The 16,417-nt window shown below is 40.0% G+C and overlaps 1 protein-coding gene across 1 annotated transcript in view; it reads right to left on the bottom strand.

Annotated features, from left to right (window-relative positions):
- The window catches only part of cfap61 (cilia and flagella associated protein 61), a 107,155-nt gene that overhangs the window by 81,627 nt on the left and 9,111 nt on the right, over nucleotides 1–16,417 (bottom strand). The window contains exons 6-10 of the mRNA XM_078405589.1: nucleotides 14,981–15,048; nucleotides 14,736–14,859; nucleotides 8,634–8,766; nucleotides 7,188–7,338; nucleotides 5,482–5,531 (exon numbers count right to left, since the gene is read on the bottom strand). Of these exons, the coding sequence (XP_078261715.1) occupies nucleotides 5,482–5,531; nucleotides 7,188–7,338; nucleotides 8,634–8,766; nucleotides 14,736–14,859; nucleotides 14,981–15,048 (526 nt within the window). The remainder of the gene's footprint in view (nucleotides 1–5,481; nucleotides 5,532–7,187; nucleotides 7,339–8,633; nucleotides 8,767–14,735; nucleotides 14,860–14,980; nucleotides 15,049–16,417) is intronic.

Raw genomic sequence — 16,417 nt, 5'->3', positions numbered from 1 at the left:
AAATTGGACACTTGGTTCGGAAAAAGAGGGAGATATACAATAAATATAAGCGGCAGGGAGTAAATGAGGTTCTTGAGGAATATAAAGAATGTAAAAGGAATCTTAAAAAGGAAATTAGAAAAGCGAAAAAAAGATATGAGGCTGCTTTGGCAAGTAATGTAAAAGTAAACCCCAAGGGGTTCTACAGATATGTCAATAGCAAAAGGATAGTGAGGGATAAAATTGGTCCATTAGAGAGTCAGAGTGGACAGCTATGTGCTGAGCCGGAAGAAATGGGGGAGATATTAAACAATTTCTTTTCTTCGGTATTTACCGAGGAGAAGGATATTGAATTATGTGAGGTAAGCGAAACAAGTAGAGTAGTGATGGAAATTAGGATGATTAAAGAAGAGGAGGTACGGACACTTTTGAAGAATATAAAAGTGGATAAGTCTCCAGGTCCTGATAGGATATTCCCTAGGACATTGAGGGAAGTTAGTGCAGAAATAGCAGGGGCTATGACGGAAATATTTCAAACGTCATTAGAAACAGGGATGGTGCCGGAAGATTGGCGCATTGCGCATGTTGTGCCTTTGTTTAAAAAAGGTTCTAAAAGTAAACCTAGCAATTATAGACCTATTAGTTTGACGTCTGTGGTGGGAAAATTAATGGAAAAGATACTTAGGGACAATATATATAATTATTTGGATAATCAAGGCCTGATTAGAAACAGTCAACATGGATTTGTGCCTGGAAGGTCATGTTTGACTAATCTTCTTGAATTTTTTGAAGAGGTTACCAGGGAAATTGATAAGGGCAAGGCTGTGGATGTTGTCTATATGGACTTCAGTAAGGCATTTAACAAGGTTCCACATGGAAGGTTGATTAAGAAGGTTAAATCGTTGGGTATTAATAGTGAGGTTGCAAGATGGATTCAACAATGGCTGAATGGGAGATACCAGAGGGTAACGGTTGACAATTGTATGTCAGGTTGGAGGCCAGTGTCTAGTGGAGTGCCCCAAGGATCTGTGTTGGGTCCACTGTTGTTTGTCATTTACATTAATGATCTGGATGATGGTGTGGCAAATTGGATTAGTAAATATGCAGATGATACTAAGATAGGTGGAGTAGTTGATAGTGAGGTAGATTTTCAAAGTCTACAGAGAGACTTGGGCCTTTTGGAAGGGTGGGCTGAAAGATGGCAGATGGAGTTTAATGCTGATAAGTGTGAGGTGCTGCATTTTGGTAGGACAAATCAAAATAGGACGTACAGGGTAAATGGTAGGGAATTGAGGAATGCAGTGGAACAGAGGGATCTGGGAATAACTGTGCATTGTTCCCTGAAGGTGGAATCTCATGTGGATAGGGTGGTGAAGAAGGCGTTTGGTATGCTTGCCTTTATAAATCAGAGCATCGAGTATAGAAGTTGGGATGTAATGTTGAAATTGTACAGGGCATTGGTGAGGCCGAATCTGGAGTATGGTGTGCAGTTCTGGTCGCCAAATTATAGGAAGGATGTCGACAAAATGGAGAGGGTACAGAGGAGATTTACTAGAATGTTGCCTGGGTTTCAGCACTTAGGCTACAGAGAGAGGTTGAACAGGTTGGGTCTTTATTCTTTGGAGCGTAGAAGGTTGAGGGGGGACTTGATAGAGGTTTTTAAAATTATGAGAGGGATGGACAGAGTTGACGTGGGTAGGCTTTTCCCTTTGAGAGTGGGGAAGATTCCAACAAGGGGACATAGCTTCAGAATTGAGGGACAAAGGTTTAGGGGTAACATGAGGGGGAACTTCTTTACTCAGAGGGTTGTGGCTGTATGGAATGGGCTTCCGGTGGAAGTGGTGGAGGCTGGCTCGATTTTATTATTTAAGAGTAAATTGGATAGGTATATGGATAGGAGGGGATTGGAGGGTTATGGTCTGAGTGCAGGTAGATGAGACTAGGTCAGGGAGAATGGTCGGCGTGGACTGGTAGGGCCGGACAGGCCTGTTTCCATGCTGTAGTTGTTATATGTTATATGTTATATATTAGTGCAGGTGTCAGGGATTAAGGGGAGAAGGCAGGAGAATGGAGTTGGGAGGGAGGGATAGATCAGCTATGATTGAATCGCGGAGTAGACTTGATGGGCTGAATGGCCTACTTCTGCTCCTATCACGTGACCTTATGATCTAATCCACATTTGTCCAACTTCGAATAGCTCATTCCCTCTAATCCAGGCAGAATCCTGGAAACCTCTTCTGCACCCTCTCCAAAACCTCCATATCCTTCCTATAATGGGACAACCATAACTGCAAGCAAAATTCTAAATGCAGACCCAACCAAAATTATAACCTATTTATAAAGCTGCAACGTGACTTCCTGACTCTTATACTCATTGTCTAATGACGTGAAATGATAAATGCCAGTCAATATCAGGTTAATGTTTTAACACAGCCGAAATGCGACATGTGCAGTGCATGGAAAGGCATATGAAATGCTGTTCGCGTCGCATGTATATGTTCACTGAAGTTATGCTTTCCAATCTTTTGCCATCTCAAGTATTTGGTCCATGATATGAAAGTTAAGGCTCTGCAGGTGCATTTGAGTATAGGAGCAGGGAGGTTCTGCTGCAGTTGTACAGGGCCTTGGTGAGACCGCACCTGGAGTATTGTGTACAGTTTTGGTCTCCTAATCTGAGGAAATACATTCTAGCCTTACAGGGAGTACAGAGAAGGTTCACCAGATTGATCCCTGGGATGGCAGGACTTTCATATGAAGAAAGACTGGATAGACTGAGCTTATACTCGCTGGGATTTAGAAGACTGAGGGGGGATCTTATTGAAACATATAAAATTCTTAAGGGGTTGGAGAGGCTAGATGCGGGAAGATTGTTCCCGATGTTGGGGAAGTCCAGAACCAGGGGTCACAGCTTAAGGATAAGGGGGAAGTCTTTTAGGACCGAGATGAGAAAACATTTCTTCACACAGAGAGTGGTGAGTCTGTGGAATTCTCTGCCGCAGAAGGTAGTTGAGGCCAGTTCATTGGCTATATTTAAGAGGGAGTTAGATGTGGCCCTTATGGCTAAAGGGATCAGGGGGTATGGAGAGAAGGCAGGTACAGGTTACTGAGCTGGATGATCAGCCATGATCATATTGAATGGCGGTGCAGGCTCGAAGGGCCGAATGGCCTACTCCTGCACCTATTTTCTATGTTTCTATGTTTCTATGTTTCTATGCCCTGACCGATGAAGGCAAGCATACTATATGCCTTCTTTATCACTCTATCCACTTGTTGTGCTACTTACATGGAGCAATGGACTTGAACCTCAAGATTCTTCTGTAAATCATTGTCGTAAAGGGTCCTGCCATTAACTGTATGATTTCCCTTATATCTCACACTTGCCTGGATTAGATTCCAGCTGTCATTTCTCCATCCATATCCACAACTGATTTATATCCTGCTGTAACCTTTGTCAGCCTTCTTCACTGTTCTCATCTCCACCAATATTTGTGTCATCTGCAAATTTACTAACCAACCCATTAACCTTTTGTCCAAGTCAGTTATATATATCAGTAATAAAAGAGGTTCCAGCACCGATCCCTGCACAACACCACTGATCACAGAAAAACACCTTTCCGCTACTACTCTTTGTCTTCTATGGGCAAGCCACATCCGAATCCAAAATACCAAGTCATCGTAGTTGAATAGCATGCAACTTAATCTTTTGGATCATCCACAATGAGGGACCTTGTCCAATGCCTTACTCGAGTCGATGTAGACAACATCCACTGCCCTATTCTCATCACCCACCTTTGTCACCTCCTCGGTCAAGTTTGTAAGACATGACCCGTCCCAGACAATCCATGCTGACTGTCCCTAATTAGCCAATTCCCTTGAAGATCCTTAATGAGAACGTACCTTCACTTCACCTACATTCTCCGAATCTAAGCATAAATTCCCTCCTTAATCATTGAATTCTCCTACCCTCTTCCTAGGTGCCCTCTTGTTTTTAATGTATCTTTCAAGTGCCATGGGATTCCCTTTAATCCTACTTGTCAATAACATTTCATGGTCCCTTCTGGCCCTCCTAATTCCCTGCTTGAGTTCTTTCTATGGGGGAGATGCCAAGGTTCTTCCTTCCGATGGAGAGGAATGTGGACCATCACGTAAGATTGGCACCAAGTACCACCTTTCTATATGAGCCCTCCTAAAAAGGGTCAACAGGTACATTCTTAACTGCATATTCAAAAGAGGGCCATTTTTAACAGACATTTTTCTTCTCTCACTTCCATCTCCCAATGTGCAGCAGGCAATGGCTTTGAGCCAATGCCTGATACAACAAAGCAGGGGATTCTCGCCACAATAACAAGGACACCCTTTGATCAGGCAAAGCTCATTGTGGACCCATTGCTACATTTATATTGCAGTCTTGTAGAAGCATGGACTAAAGCAACCTGGGACTGTAGACCACTCTGCCGTAGTGACTAAGACTTAATTGCACAGGTAGACATACTTAGCACAAAATTTTGTTCAAAACTTCCTGGTGCATAGCATTTCCCATAAGATTATATTTGCACTATCACAGGGAGTAAAGAGCCCTGAAATAGTCTATTATTCCCTAAACTTTTCTGAAGCATGCAATATGGGAAAATCCAAGTCCTTGCGCTGCTGACGTCCTCCACTCAAGAGGAATTGATTGAACCGCCCTCCATTTGTGCGGAGAACCTCCATGAGATTTTGCACACACCAGTGAGCTGCACAACGTGACATCTAGAATTTGCTGCCTGCTATAGCCTGGAAAGATCCTAAAGTTAAGAAATTCAATGACATTTACCTCAGCATGGGATCGTCTAAATGACAAATTACTATTAATGCTATCTTTCAAAATCTTACTCTCCTGGGCAATAGATCCTCCTAGCCAAAGTCCACCTGACCCTCCTCCTTTAGTCTCCCTGTTAGGGAAATCTTACTTGCAGACCTTATTCTCCTGCTTCTGATTGTGCTGGAATCCAGCAGGACCACTACAAAATAACCAGTGTTATTCTTAAAAAAATTAAAACCTTCACATCAAAAATATAAAAGCTCCAAAACTGATGCCATCGCATACTTCACCATCAATTAATATTCCTCCAACTGTTTTATTAATGAACCTGTGGGTAATTTACAAACTTCTTAAATAATCCAGATGTTTAGATCTTATTTCCCGAAAGTGGTCCACACTGTATGTTAATTTCATATACATTAATTGATCTGAGAGAAGAGGCCGCTAATAGGAGTTAAATGATGATCTTTGTTATATTAATATGGCTTAAGTTGCCGTGCATGAAACATATTGAAAAACACAGAAAGTACCGATTGCAATTCACGATGCAGAAAGATGGATAAATAACACTACGATCTTTGCAGAAATTAAATACATTTCAATCGCATAGGTAGAGAAATTTAACACAGGTGTGACCCAAGAAATTCCCTACCGAAAGGTATATTCCTGGTTCTGAGATTTTTTAAAATAAAGATACATACCTTTTCTTCTGCATTATCTTTAGGCTGTGGAGGTGCAATAGTTTCCTTTACTGTCAATAGAAAAGTAGGGTTTTTTTCAATTAGCCATAGTGAGTCAGAACAGTGAAAATATGGATATGCTTGCTTGCAATCAAATAATAATGATTTCTGCCAACATAGCACATTAGCTTCCACCCCCCTTCCAAGCTCCCAATGTTGGGGGAGTCCAGAACCAGGGGACACAGTTTAAGAATAAGGGGTAGGCCATTTAGAACAGAGATGAGGAAAAACTTTTTCAGTCAGAGAGTTGTGAATCTGTGGAATTCTCTGCCTCAGAGGGCAGTGGAGGCCAATTCTCTGAATACATTCAAGAGAGAGCTAGATAGAGCTTTTAAGGATAGCGGAGTCAGGGGGTATGGGGAGAAAGCAGGAACGGGGTACTGATTGAGAATGATCAGCCATGATCACATTGAATGGCGGTGCTGGCTCGAAGGGCCGAATGGCCTACTCCTGCACCTATTGTCTATTGTCTATAAGCTGCCTCAATTCCACATACTAGAGTAAATATCGCTATGAGCAATTTACTTTCAGTTCTCTGGCTTTTAGGGTACTCAAAGCTGGATGATTCTCGGACACTTCTTCCACTTCCCATTCTTTATCTGCCTTTAAATGCCTCTTTGGCCAAGATTTTGGTCATCAAAATTAATTTCTCCTTTTTCTTGGTACCAGATTTTGTCTAGTTATGCTCTTCTTAAGGATCTTCAGCTATTCTCATGCCTTTAAGGTATTATTTAAAAGGCAGGTTTTTGTTACAGTAATTTTGGGCAAAGTGAAATTAAGATGAACATCTTCCATGTGTGTAACCTCAACTGTTAGTGTATTACCATCATATCTAAGTCAATTGGTAAGACCACACTAAGTGCACTTTGTGTAGTTCTGACCGCCTAGCTACAAGAATGATGGCATTAAGTTGGAAAGGGCGCAGAAAAGATTCACATAAACTTAAGATCAGAAGGAAGCGATTTAAGAGGGACCACAGGTGCAACACATTTTACTTAGAGGGTAGTCCATGTCTCAAATGAGCTATCAGAGGAAGCTATGGAAATGGGTACAATTGTGACTTTCAAAAGTTATTTGGACAGATATATGAATAGGAAGTGTTCACAGGGATATGGGCCTAATTCAGGCAAATGGGACTAAACCAGAATGCCAACTTGGTCGACATGGACAAGGTTTGCCGAATGGCCTGTTTTCCATTATTTTCAATGATTATGTAACTTTATGGTTATTGCTTTTTGGGTGAAGTGATTGTTCCTGATCTTGGTTCCAAATGGCATACTCTATATCCTTTTTTGCCTTTCATTTCTCTCCTTTTCCCTTCCTCTGTCTCACATTTTAATTTATGCCCTCGAAGCCCACCAGCAAACATCTGGAGAACCCTGTTCCTAGTCCTGCCCAGGTATAAACAGCCCAGTTTGTAGTAGTGTTAATGCTCCACAAATTTGAATCCCTCCTCCCTTCACCACCTCTCTAGCTACATATTGATCTGCTGTATCTTCCTATATCTACTACAGATCTATAACACTGAAAATGGAAAGTTTTCAAATATTTCAATCATCATTTTGGACTATAGTTAATATTTTGATCATTGGAATGGACAATAAAAGAACAGAAATATCAGCATACAACTTTACTTAGAGGTTTTGGGAATAAATGAACCTTCATACCTGGTGACTCTGGTTTTTCAGGAGGACTATTCTCATTCACAAGAAGACTTTTACAAAAGCCGTGAAATGGACGCAAATCAAAGCAGCTGGTCAGTAATTCAACGTTCACTTCACTGCATACGCTTATGAAACCCACAGCAATGTTGTTTACCTGCACGCCACATTAAAAACATGATTGAAGTATTGGTTCTATTGCACGTCTGCATTTAAAAAACACATTTTGTGGCTATTTCCAATATATTTGAAAATGAAAAACTTGATAGGTAAAAAAATCCAACAATCTTCTTATCAAAAGCATTTAAACAGATGCTACCAGGACACATTTAGCAGTGAGAAGATATTTGCATATGGCTTGAGTGGCCTTGACAACATAGGTCTACATGCACAAATGTGCACGTACGCCAATAAGGATGAAGCACATTATGCAGAATTTGCTATTTAAATTCTGACTACTTGAATTTCCCTGGCACAAAATGATTAACCAGATTGATTGCTGGGCTGCCGGGAAAGTCTTATGATGACAGATTAAGTGGACAGTTCTATGCTTTGTGGAGTTTAAAAGAATGAGAGGTGGTCTTATGAGACACATAACATTTTTAGGATTGAAAAGGAAGACGCAAGGATGAAGTTTTCCTCAGAATGGGTTGAACAGGGGCCAGGGCCTGAAAATAATGGAGGTTTGGAGTCTTCTATCTAATAGGTCTGTGGAGGCCACCTCTCTGAACATATTCCATACAGGAACCCGTAGATTCTGAAATATTGAGTGAATCAAGGGACATTGGGAAGTACAGGAAAGTGGTCATGGGGTACGAGATCAACCATGATCTTGTTACTTCATTGGCATGTCTTGTTCATTAGTAAGGGCACCAAATGTTACAGGGAGATGGCAGAAAGGGGTTGAGAGGGAGGAAAAGATCAGCCATAATTGAATGGTGGAGCAGACACCAAGAGCCAAGTAGCTTATTTCTGCTTCTGATTCTCATGTTCTTACATTTGGACTGTATCTTTTACTATCTAGGACATAACAAGATCCAACACATCCTCTCATGGGGAATCAAAGATGGCCAGTAGATTTGATCTCACTGGCAATTCTGTATCCAGTAAGTGAATAAAAAGAAAAATTGGAAGCTGCAACACTTTAAAAGTCATTTTGTGAGGTATAGGAGCAAATAATATATATTGTTTTCCTCCTTGTTTTGCATTGTGGCGGCTGCCAAACAATATTAATTACTACATTTCTACACAGTATGATCTAAAATTCTTCATTCTATCCATTAGAACACTTTTTCTATAACCCATTTTAGTGGTTTACATTTGTTATGTAAGGAACCACATCCACAATGCAGAATGAAATTAGAAGCACAGACAATTTAAATTTGCTTAAGATGATGTTTATGAGCATGACAATAAAGACAAATAAATCCACTTGAAAGGCAAAATACCAACCTCACAGACAGCAGCATGATTCGTTTCATCTTGAGCTTCTATTAATTCTGCAAGGAAGTATTCACCATAAGTTGTCCTCAATGTGTCAGTCATTTCATTGAAGATAGGAGCGATATCATCATGATCCTCTATCCTGGTGATCCAAAGATCTCAGTTCAGAAATGACTCAATCCTTTTTTATAAACGATTTCACGGTAATTGCATCATAATCTACAAAGACTTCAACCATGGGAATTTTACATATATTTAAAAGCAAATCTTCTCATTATCATTTCTTTGCAGAGTACAGGATCTTGGTTTTCCAATATCCTATTCAAGATTGTACGCTGTAACATCAGCAGGATGTGTTGGAAAAATCATAACTAAATTATATTTTATGGTCTGGTGGAAATATATGCATGTCTACATTTAAACCTTGCACAGCCCATCATGTCACCAATTTTACCCCTTCGAAAATCCAAAATATGTAAAAAGATTTCAAAAGAGATAAAGAATTTGTTCTATGAGAAAAGGCTAATCTATTTTCAATAATTCCTTGGCTACCTTAAGAGTCATAGAGTCATAGAGTGAAACAGTGTGGAAACACGCCCTTCGGCCTAACTTTCTCATACCAGCCAACAATGTCCCAGCTACACTAGTCCCACCTGCCTGCGCTTGGTCCATATCCCTCCAAACCTGTCCTATCCATGTACCTGTCTAACTGTTTCTTAAACGATGGGATAGTCCCAGCCACAACTACCTCCTCTGGCAGCTTGTTCCATACACCATGTATGTAAAAAGGTTACCCCTCGGATTCCTATTAAATCTTTTCCCCTTCACCTTGAACTTATGTCCTCTGGTCCTCGATTCTCCCACTCTGGGCAAGAGACTCTGTGCATCTATCCAATCTATCCCTCTCATGATTTTATACACCTCTATAAGATTCCCCCCTCATCCTCCTGCGCTCCATGGAATAGAGACCCAGCCTACTCAACCTCTCCCTGTAGCTCACACCCTCAAGTCCTGGCAACACCCTTGTAAATCTTTTCATAATAAAGATGAGCGGGAAGCCAGAGGATTGGGACTCTTTTAAAGAGCAACAGAAGAAAACTAAAAAGGCAATACGGTGAGAAAAGATGAGGTACGAAGGTAAGCTAGCCAAGAATATAAAGAAGGATAGTAAAAGCTTCTTTAGGTATGTGAAGAGGAAAAAAATAGTTAAGACAAATGTGGGTCCCTTGAAGACAGAAGCGGGTGAATTTATTATAGGGAACAAAGAAATGGCAGACGTGTTGAACAGGTACTTTGGATCTGTCTTCACTAAGGAAGACACAAACAATCTCCCAGATGTTCTAGTGTACAGAGGTCCTAGGGTGACGGAGGAACTGAAGGAAATTCACATTGGGCAGTTGTTGGGTAGACTGATGGGACTGAAGGCTGATAAATCCCCAGGGCCTGATGGTCTGCATCCCAGGGTACCTAAGGAAGTGGCTCCAGAAATCGTGGATGCATTGGTGATCATTTTCCAGTGTTCTATAGATTCAGGATCAGTTCCCGTGGATTGGAGGGTAGGTAATGTTATCCCACTTTTTAAGAAAGGAGAGAGAGAGAAAACGGATAATCATAGACAGGTAATTAGCCTGACATCAGTGGTGGGGGAGATGCTGGAGTCAATTATAAAAGAACAAATTGCGGATCATTTGGATAGCAGTAACAGGATCATTCCGAGTCAGCATGGATATGCTTGACTAATCTTCTGGAATTCTTTGACGATGTAACTAGGATGGATAAGGGAGAGCCAGTGGATGTAGTGTACCTGGACTTTCAGAAAGCCTTTGATAAGGTCCGACATAGGAGATTAGTGGGCAAAATTAGACCACATGGTATTGGGGGTAGGGTACTGACATGGATCAAAAATTGGTTGGCAGACAGGAAACAAAGACTAGGGATTAATGGGTCCCTTTCAGAATGGCAGGCAGTGACTAGTGGGGCACTGCAAGGCTCGGTGCTGGGACCACAGCAATTTACAATATACATTAATGACTTAGATGAAGGGATTAAAAGTAACATTAGTAAATCTGCAGGTGACACAAAGCAGTGAGACCGCAACTGGAGTACTGCGTGAAGTTTTGGTCTCCAAATTTGAGGAAGGACATTCTTGCTATTGAGGGAGTGCAGCGTAGGTTCACTAGGTTAATTCCCAAAATGGCGGGACTGTCATATGTTGAAAGACTGGAGCGACTAGGCTTGTATACACTGAAATTTAGAAGGATGAGAGGGTATCTTATTGAAACATATCAGATTATTAAGGGATCAGACACACTAGAGGCAGGAAACATGTTCCCAATGTTGGGGGAGTCCAGAACCAGGGGCCACAGTTTAAGAATAAGGGGTAGGCCATTTAGAACGGAGATGAGGAAAAACCTTTTCACTCAGAATTGTAAATCTATGGAATTGTCTGCCTCAGAAGGCAGTGGAGGCCAATTATCTGGATGCTTTCAGAAGAGAGTTAGATAGAGCTCGTAATGATAGCGGAGTCAGGGGGTATGGGGCGAGGGTAGGAACGGGGTACTGATTGTGAATGATCAGCCATGATCACATTGAATGGCGGTGCTGGCTCAAAGGGCTGAATTGTCTACTCCTGCAACTATTGTGTAACCCTTTCAAGCTTTTTTTTATTTTAATTTATTTTATTTTTTTTATTATTTTTTTTTTTTTACAGAACTTTTTAGAAAACAAGCCCTCCCCCCCTTCCCCCCACCCCCCCCCCCTTATACTAACCCCAAATAAGAAAAAAGAAGAAAAGAAAGAAAGATTAAAGATTGCCTGGGTGTTGGGGGTCCTGCACACGCCCCATGGAATTCCAAACAGAATAAACTGTATATATATGTACATCTCTCCCAAAAGGACCATTGAGAATATGAACAATTCTTCTATATATATAGGCCCATCTTTTGTAAATAAGGACGCCAGATATTTTAAAAATTATCATATTTGTTCCTTAAATTATAAGTCATTTTTTCAAGTGGGATACAGTTAGAAATTTCATTATTCCAAAGGTCCATACTTAAATAGGAATCTGATTTCCAAGTAACTGCGATAGTTTTTTTGGCTACTGCTAATGCAATTTTTATAAATTCTTTCTGATATTTATTCATTTTAAGTTGTGTTCTTATTCCTTCAACATCACCCAATAACAAAAATCTTGGGTTGTATGGAAGTTGTATTCCGATAATCTGTTCTAGAAAACTTCTTAAGTTTGTCCAAAAAGGTTGTATTTTTGAACAGGACCAAGTAGAATGAAAAAAAGTACCAATTTCTTGATTGCACCGAAAACATTGGTCAGATAAACTTGAATTTATTCTCTTTAATTTTTGTGGTGTGATATATAATTGATGCAGAAAGTTATATTGTACTAGTCTAAACCGAACATTTATTGTATTTTTCATACTGTCAAGGCATAGTTTTGACCAATTTGTTCCATCAATATTAATATTCAAATCCGTTTCCCATTTTCGCCTTGATATATGAATTCCTTGTTTAGGGGCCTTTTTTTGAATTAGATTATATATAATAGAAGTAATTTTTTTAATTTGTCCTTTTTGAATTAGGTTTTCAATTTCCTTAGATTTCGGCAATAACATTGTTTGACCCAGTTTATCTTTTAAATAAGCTCTTAATTGAAAGTAACAGAAAAGAGAATTATTTGATATATGATATTTATTTTTCAATTGTTCAAATGACATCAATATACCTTTTTCAAAGCAATCACCTATATATCTAATCCCTTTTTGATGCCACCTATATAGAAGATGGTTATCCATTGTAAAAGGTATCAATCTATTTTGAATCAAAGTAGTCTTTGCTAATAAAGATTTTTTTGTTTCATCCTTAAAATTTACCTTATTCCATAATCCGATCAGGTGTTTTAATAATGGAGATTCTTTCAGTCCCCGTATCAATTTAGGTTCCCATTTATATATAAAGTCTTCTGGTATATTTTCTCCTATTTTGTCTAGTTCTATTCTTGTCCATGCCGGGTTTTTTTCTTCAAAAAGAGATGCAATAAATCTAAGTTGGTTTGCTTTATAATAATTCTTAATGTTCGGAAGTTGTATTCCTCCTGATTCAAACTTCCATGTCAATTTTTCCAACGATATTCTTGACATCTTACCTTTCCAGAGAAATTTCCGCACATATTTGTTTAACTCTTGAAAAAACTTCTGTGGTACTTGTATTGGTAATGTTTGGAATAAATATTGTAACTTCGGAAATATATTCATTTTAACGGCATTAACGGCATTAACTCTTCCTATTAATGTTATTCAAGCTTTCAATGAACCCTTTCAAGCTTGACAAATCTTTAATAACATGGTGCCTAGAACTGAACACAATATTTTAAATGCTGGCTCACCAATGTCTTATACAACTGCAACATGACCTCCCAACTTCTATACTCTAACCTTGAATTAGCCTCTGAATTTTCTGAGAATAAGAAAATCTAAGGAGTTCAATTGTTTTATGGAGAAGACACAGCAAAAGACAAAGTCTGCTGGAAAATATTAGCTAAGATGCTGTTCAATTGTTGCAAGACTTTCTGATCGTGATAGGTCATACATGATGCTAATTCCACCTCATTATTGAGTCCACAAAAATTGCCGTTTATTGCTTTAGTGTGAATCCAGAGTCCAATTTCATGACAACTTAACACCAGTTGAAGCTGGCAAAGGAACTCATGGTTTCATATCTTAAAAATAAGGTGTTCATTGTTTAATGCCATCAGTGGGCAAAATCATCGTTTTGGATAGATTGATGGAAGCTATGGTGAAACATATGTGAAACTGTGTAAACCTGATTTATCTCCATACTGAAGCAACAGAGGGAGCAGGTTGCACTAAAGCCAAGATGAAATATCAAGAAGGTGCTTGCAATGAAACGAAAACTCTAAAGATTTCAGATGTACAGTCAAAACCAATGAAGACATTATCAAATTACACCTTCCATTAAACAGATGGGATTTACCCAAACTTTTGGGATGTCATTGCGTGGGCTGAGAACTCAATCTGCGGAATCTCCTGCCATTGGCCAAATCTCATGGGCTTTCCCCATTATCAATTCCCAAAATTACATGGCCTTTCGCCATTATAAACTCATTGTGCGTTCTTCCAGGAAAATTAATATTCATCAATAGGTGAGCATCTCCCAGGAGATGCTCATCTCAGAAATGCTTTGTTGCCACGCTGTGTTAAAAATCTTTTTTCACTTCCAAGCATACTGCAACTATGTACAGTTTCTTGCTAAAGACTTGGACTTTATATTTATCCAGTTATACCAAATTGTCACTGGAGTGTTTTATCCATTTGAACTCTGCTTGAGCTGACACGAAGAAGTTAACGCCCGTGAGATAATGATGGGGGCAAGATGCGAGACGCATGCTAGCAATTTTTGCAGGTAGCTCAATAACCAAATCTGCTGTAAATTTCTGGGTTACTAGATCCTTTGTCTGATTGTTTGCCATAATAACCACAGCCAACTTCAAGCATCTTGGGAGATCATACAATTCAAGAAGCAACTCATGAGTTAGCATGTGTTGGTGATGCCATGTACTTTTGGGGTTTGCTCTTACATTTATTTTAACCTTAAATTAGCTCAACAATAACTAGCTTGGTCAGGCTCGGCGATCGTTTCGCTCAACACCTTCTCTCAGTCCGCCTTAACCAACCTGATCTCCTGGTGGCTCAGCACTTCAACTCCCCCTCCCACTCCCAGTCTGATCTTTCTGTCATGGGCCTCCTCCATTGTCATAGTAAGGCCCAGCACAAATTGGAGGAACAGCATCTCATATTTCGCTTGGGCAGTTTACACCCCAGTGGTATGAACATTGACTTCTCTAACTTCAGATAGTTCCTCTGTCCCTCTCTTTCCCCTCCCCTTCCCAGTTCTCCCACTGTCTTCCTGTCTCCTACTACATCCTATCTTTGTCCCGTCCCCTCCCCTGACGTCAGTTTGAAGAAGGGTCTCGACCCAAAATGTCACCCATTCGTTCTCTCCTGCGAAGCTGCCTGACCCGCTGAGTTACTCCAACATTTTGTGTCGAGCATTAATCATCAGATGATTCATTACCTGGCGTTTCGGATATGTAGTACTGGAACATAGTCCTTTCTGTAACACATATTGACTGAAAACTGTACACCTTCTGTCTTCTTAAATTGTGGCAAAGGTGCAAACAGAAGAGCAATTGCAGGATCTGTTGTGGAAGTAAAATAGATAATATTATTGGATTCAGAAATTACTCTAAAAACAGAAACTTAATCTGGGGTAAATTTGACAAATGAGATTTTTGAAAATTAATTCAAAATTTCCTTTACCCAAGTTGGCTTTCTTTTCGGTAGAAAGAATTAGGAAGTGTAATTCACGGACAGCATTAAAGACAGACCTAAAGCAGGAGAAGTAAGTTAATCCATTTCATAATTACACATTTTGCCACTGAATAATGAAGCAAAAAATCAAATATCATTCACAAACTGCAGCAGAGTAAATAATTACCATCATCTCTACTGCTTTCTAGAACATTAGACATAAATATGGCAGAAAGTAAGCAAAGATGGCTTTTGGAAAAGCACTGGCTATCTGCAGTATATAGTCTGCTCCTTCCTGATTCCATGAGAATGTAGGAAAGAGAGTCAAATCAAAAGTGTTTTATTGTCATATGTCATATAATATTGTGGCAGCGCAGTGGTGGAGTTTCTGCCTTACAGCACCAGAGATCTGGGTTTGATCCTGACTACTGGTGCTGTCCGTATGGAGTTTGTACGTTCTCCCTGTGACCGCATAGGTTTTTTCCGGGTGCGCTGGTTTTCTCCCACACTCCAAGGACATACAGATCTGTAGGTTAATTGGCTTTGATAATTCGGTAATGGTAAAATTGTCCCTTGTGTTTATGATAGTGCTGGTCGACGCGGAATCAGTGGGCCGAAGAGCCTGTTTCTGTGCTGTATTTCTAAAACTAAAAGGAAAATGTCCCGAATCGGAACAATTAAATTCTTACTTACAGCAACAACGAGTATGTGGACCTAGTGATCAGTAGATATATAATAAACAATAAAAAGTTCTAGCAATTAAAAAATATATAGTGCAAAAACAAACACAAAGCCCAAAGTCCCTAGTGCAATTCAGGCAGATCGCCATTCAGACTTTGGAGTTCATAGTGTTCAATAGCCTGATGGTTATTGAGAAGCTGTTCCTGAACCTGGACTTTACAGTTTTCAGGCTCCTATACCTTCTTCACGATGGCAGGAGTGAAATTATAGTGTGGTCAATGCAGTGTGGGTCCTTGATGATGCTGGGTGCCTTTCTGAGGCAGAGCTTCCTGTCGATCCCTTCGATGGTGGGGCAGTCAGTACCCATGATGAACTAGGCTGTGTTCACAACTTTTCGTTATCTCCTTCATTCCCGGGCATTCAGGTTGACAAACCAAGCCGTAATGCAACCAGTCAATATGCTCTCTACTGCATACCTGTACAACGTCAAGAGAGTATTCATCGTCATACCGAATCTCCTTCAACATATCGAGTCTCCTAATGAAGTAGATGTGTTGATGGGCTCTCTTTATGATTGCATCAATGTGCTGGGTCCAGGAGAGACCTTCAGAGATATGCTATCCCAGGAACTTGAATTTGTTGACTCTCTCCAACACCGTTCCTCGATGAAGACAGGTTTGTGGATCTTCGGCCTTCCTCTTCTAAAGGTAAAAATCAGTTCCTCGGTTTTACTTACGTTGAGAACAATGTTGTTGTTCTGGCACC

This window comes from Rhinoraja longicauda, chromosome 9 (genome assembly GCF_053455715.1).
Source record: "Rhinoraja longicauda isolate Sanriku21f chromosome 9, sRhiLon1.1, whole genome shotgun sequence".
Classification (NCBI taxonomy): domain Eukaryota; kingdom Metazoa; phylum Chordata; class Chondrichthyes; order Rajiformes; family Arhynchobatidae; genus Rhinoraja; species Rhinoraja longicauda.
Note: the sequence above shows the minus strand (reverse complement) of the source record. Positions and strands in the feature narration are given on the sequence as shown.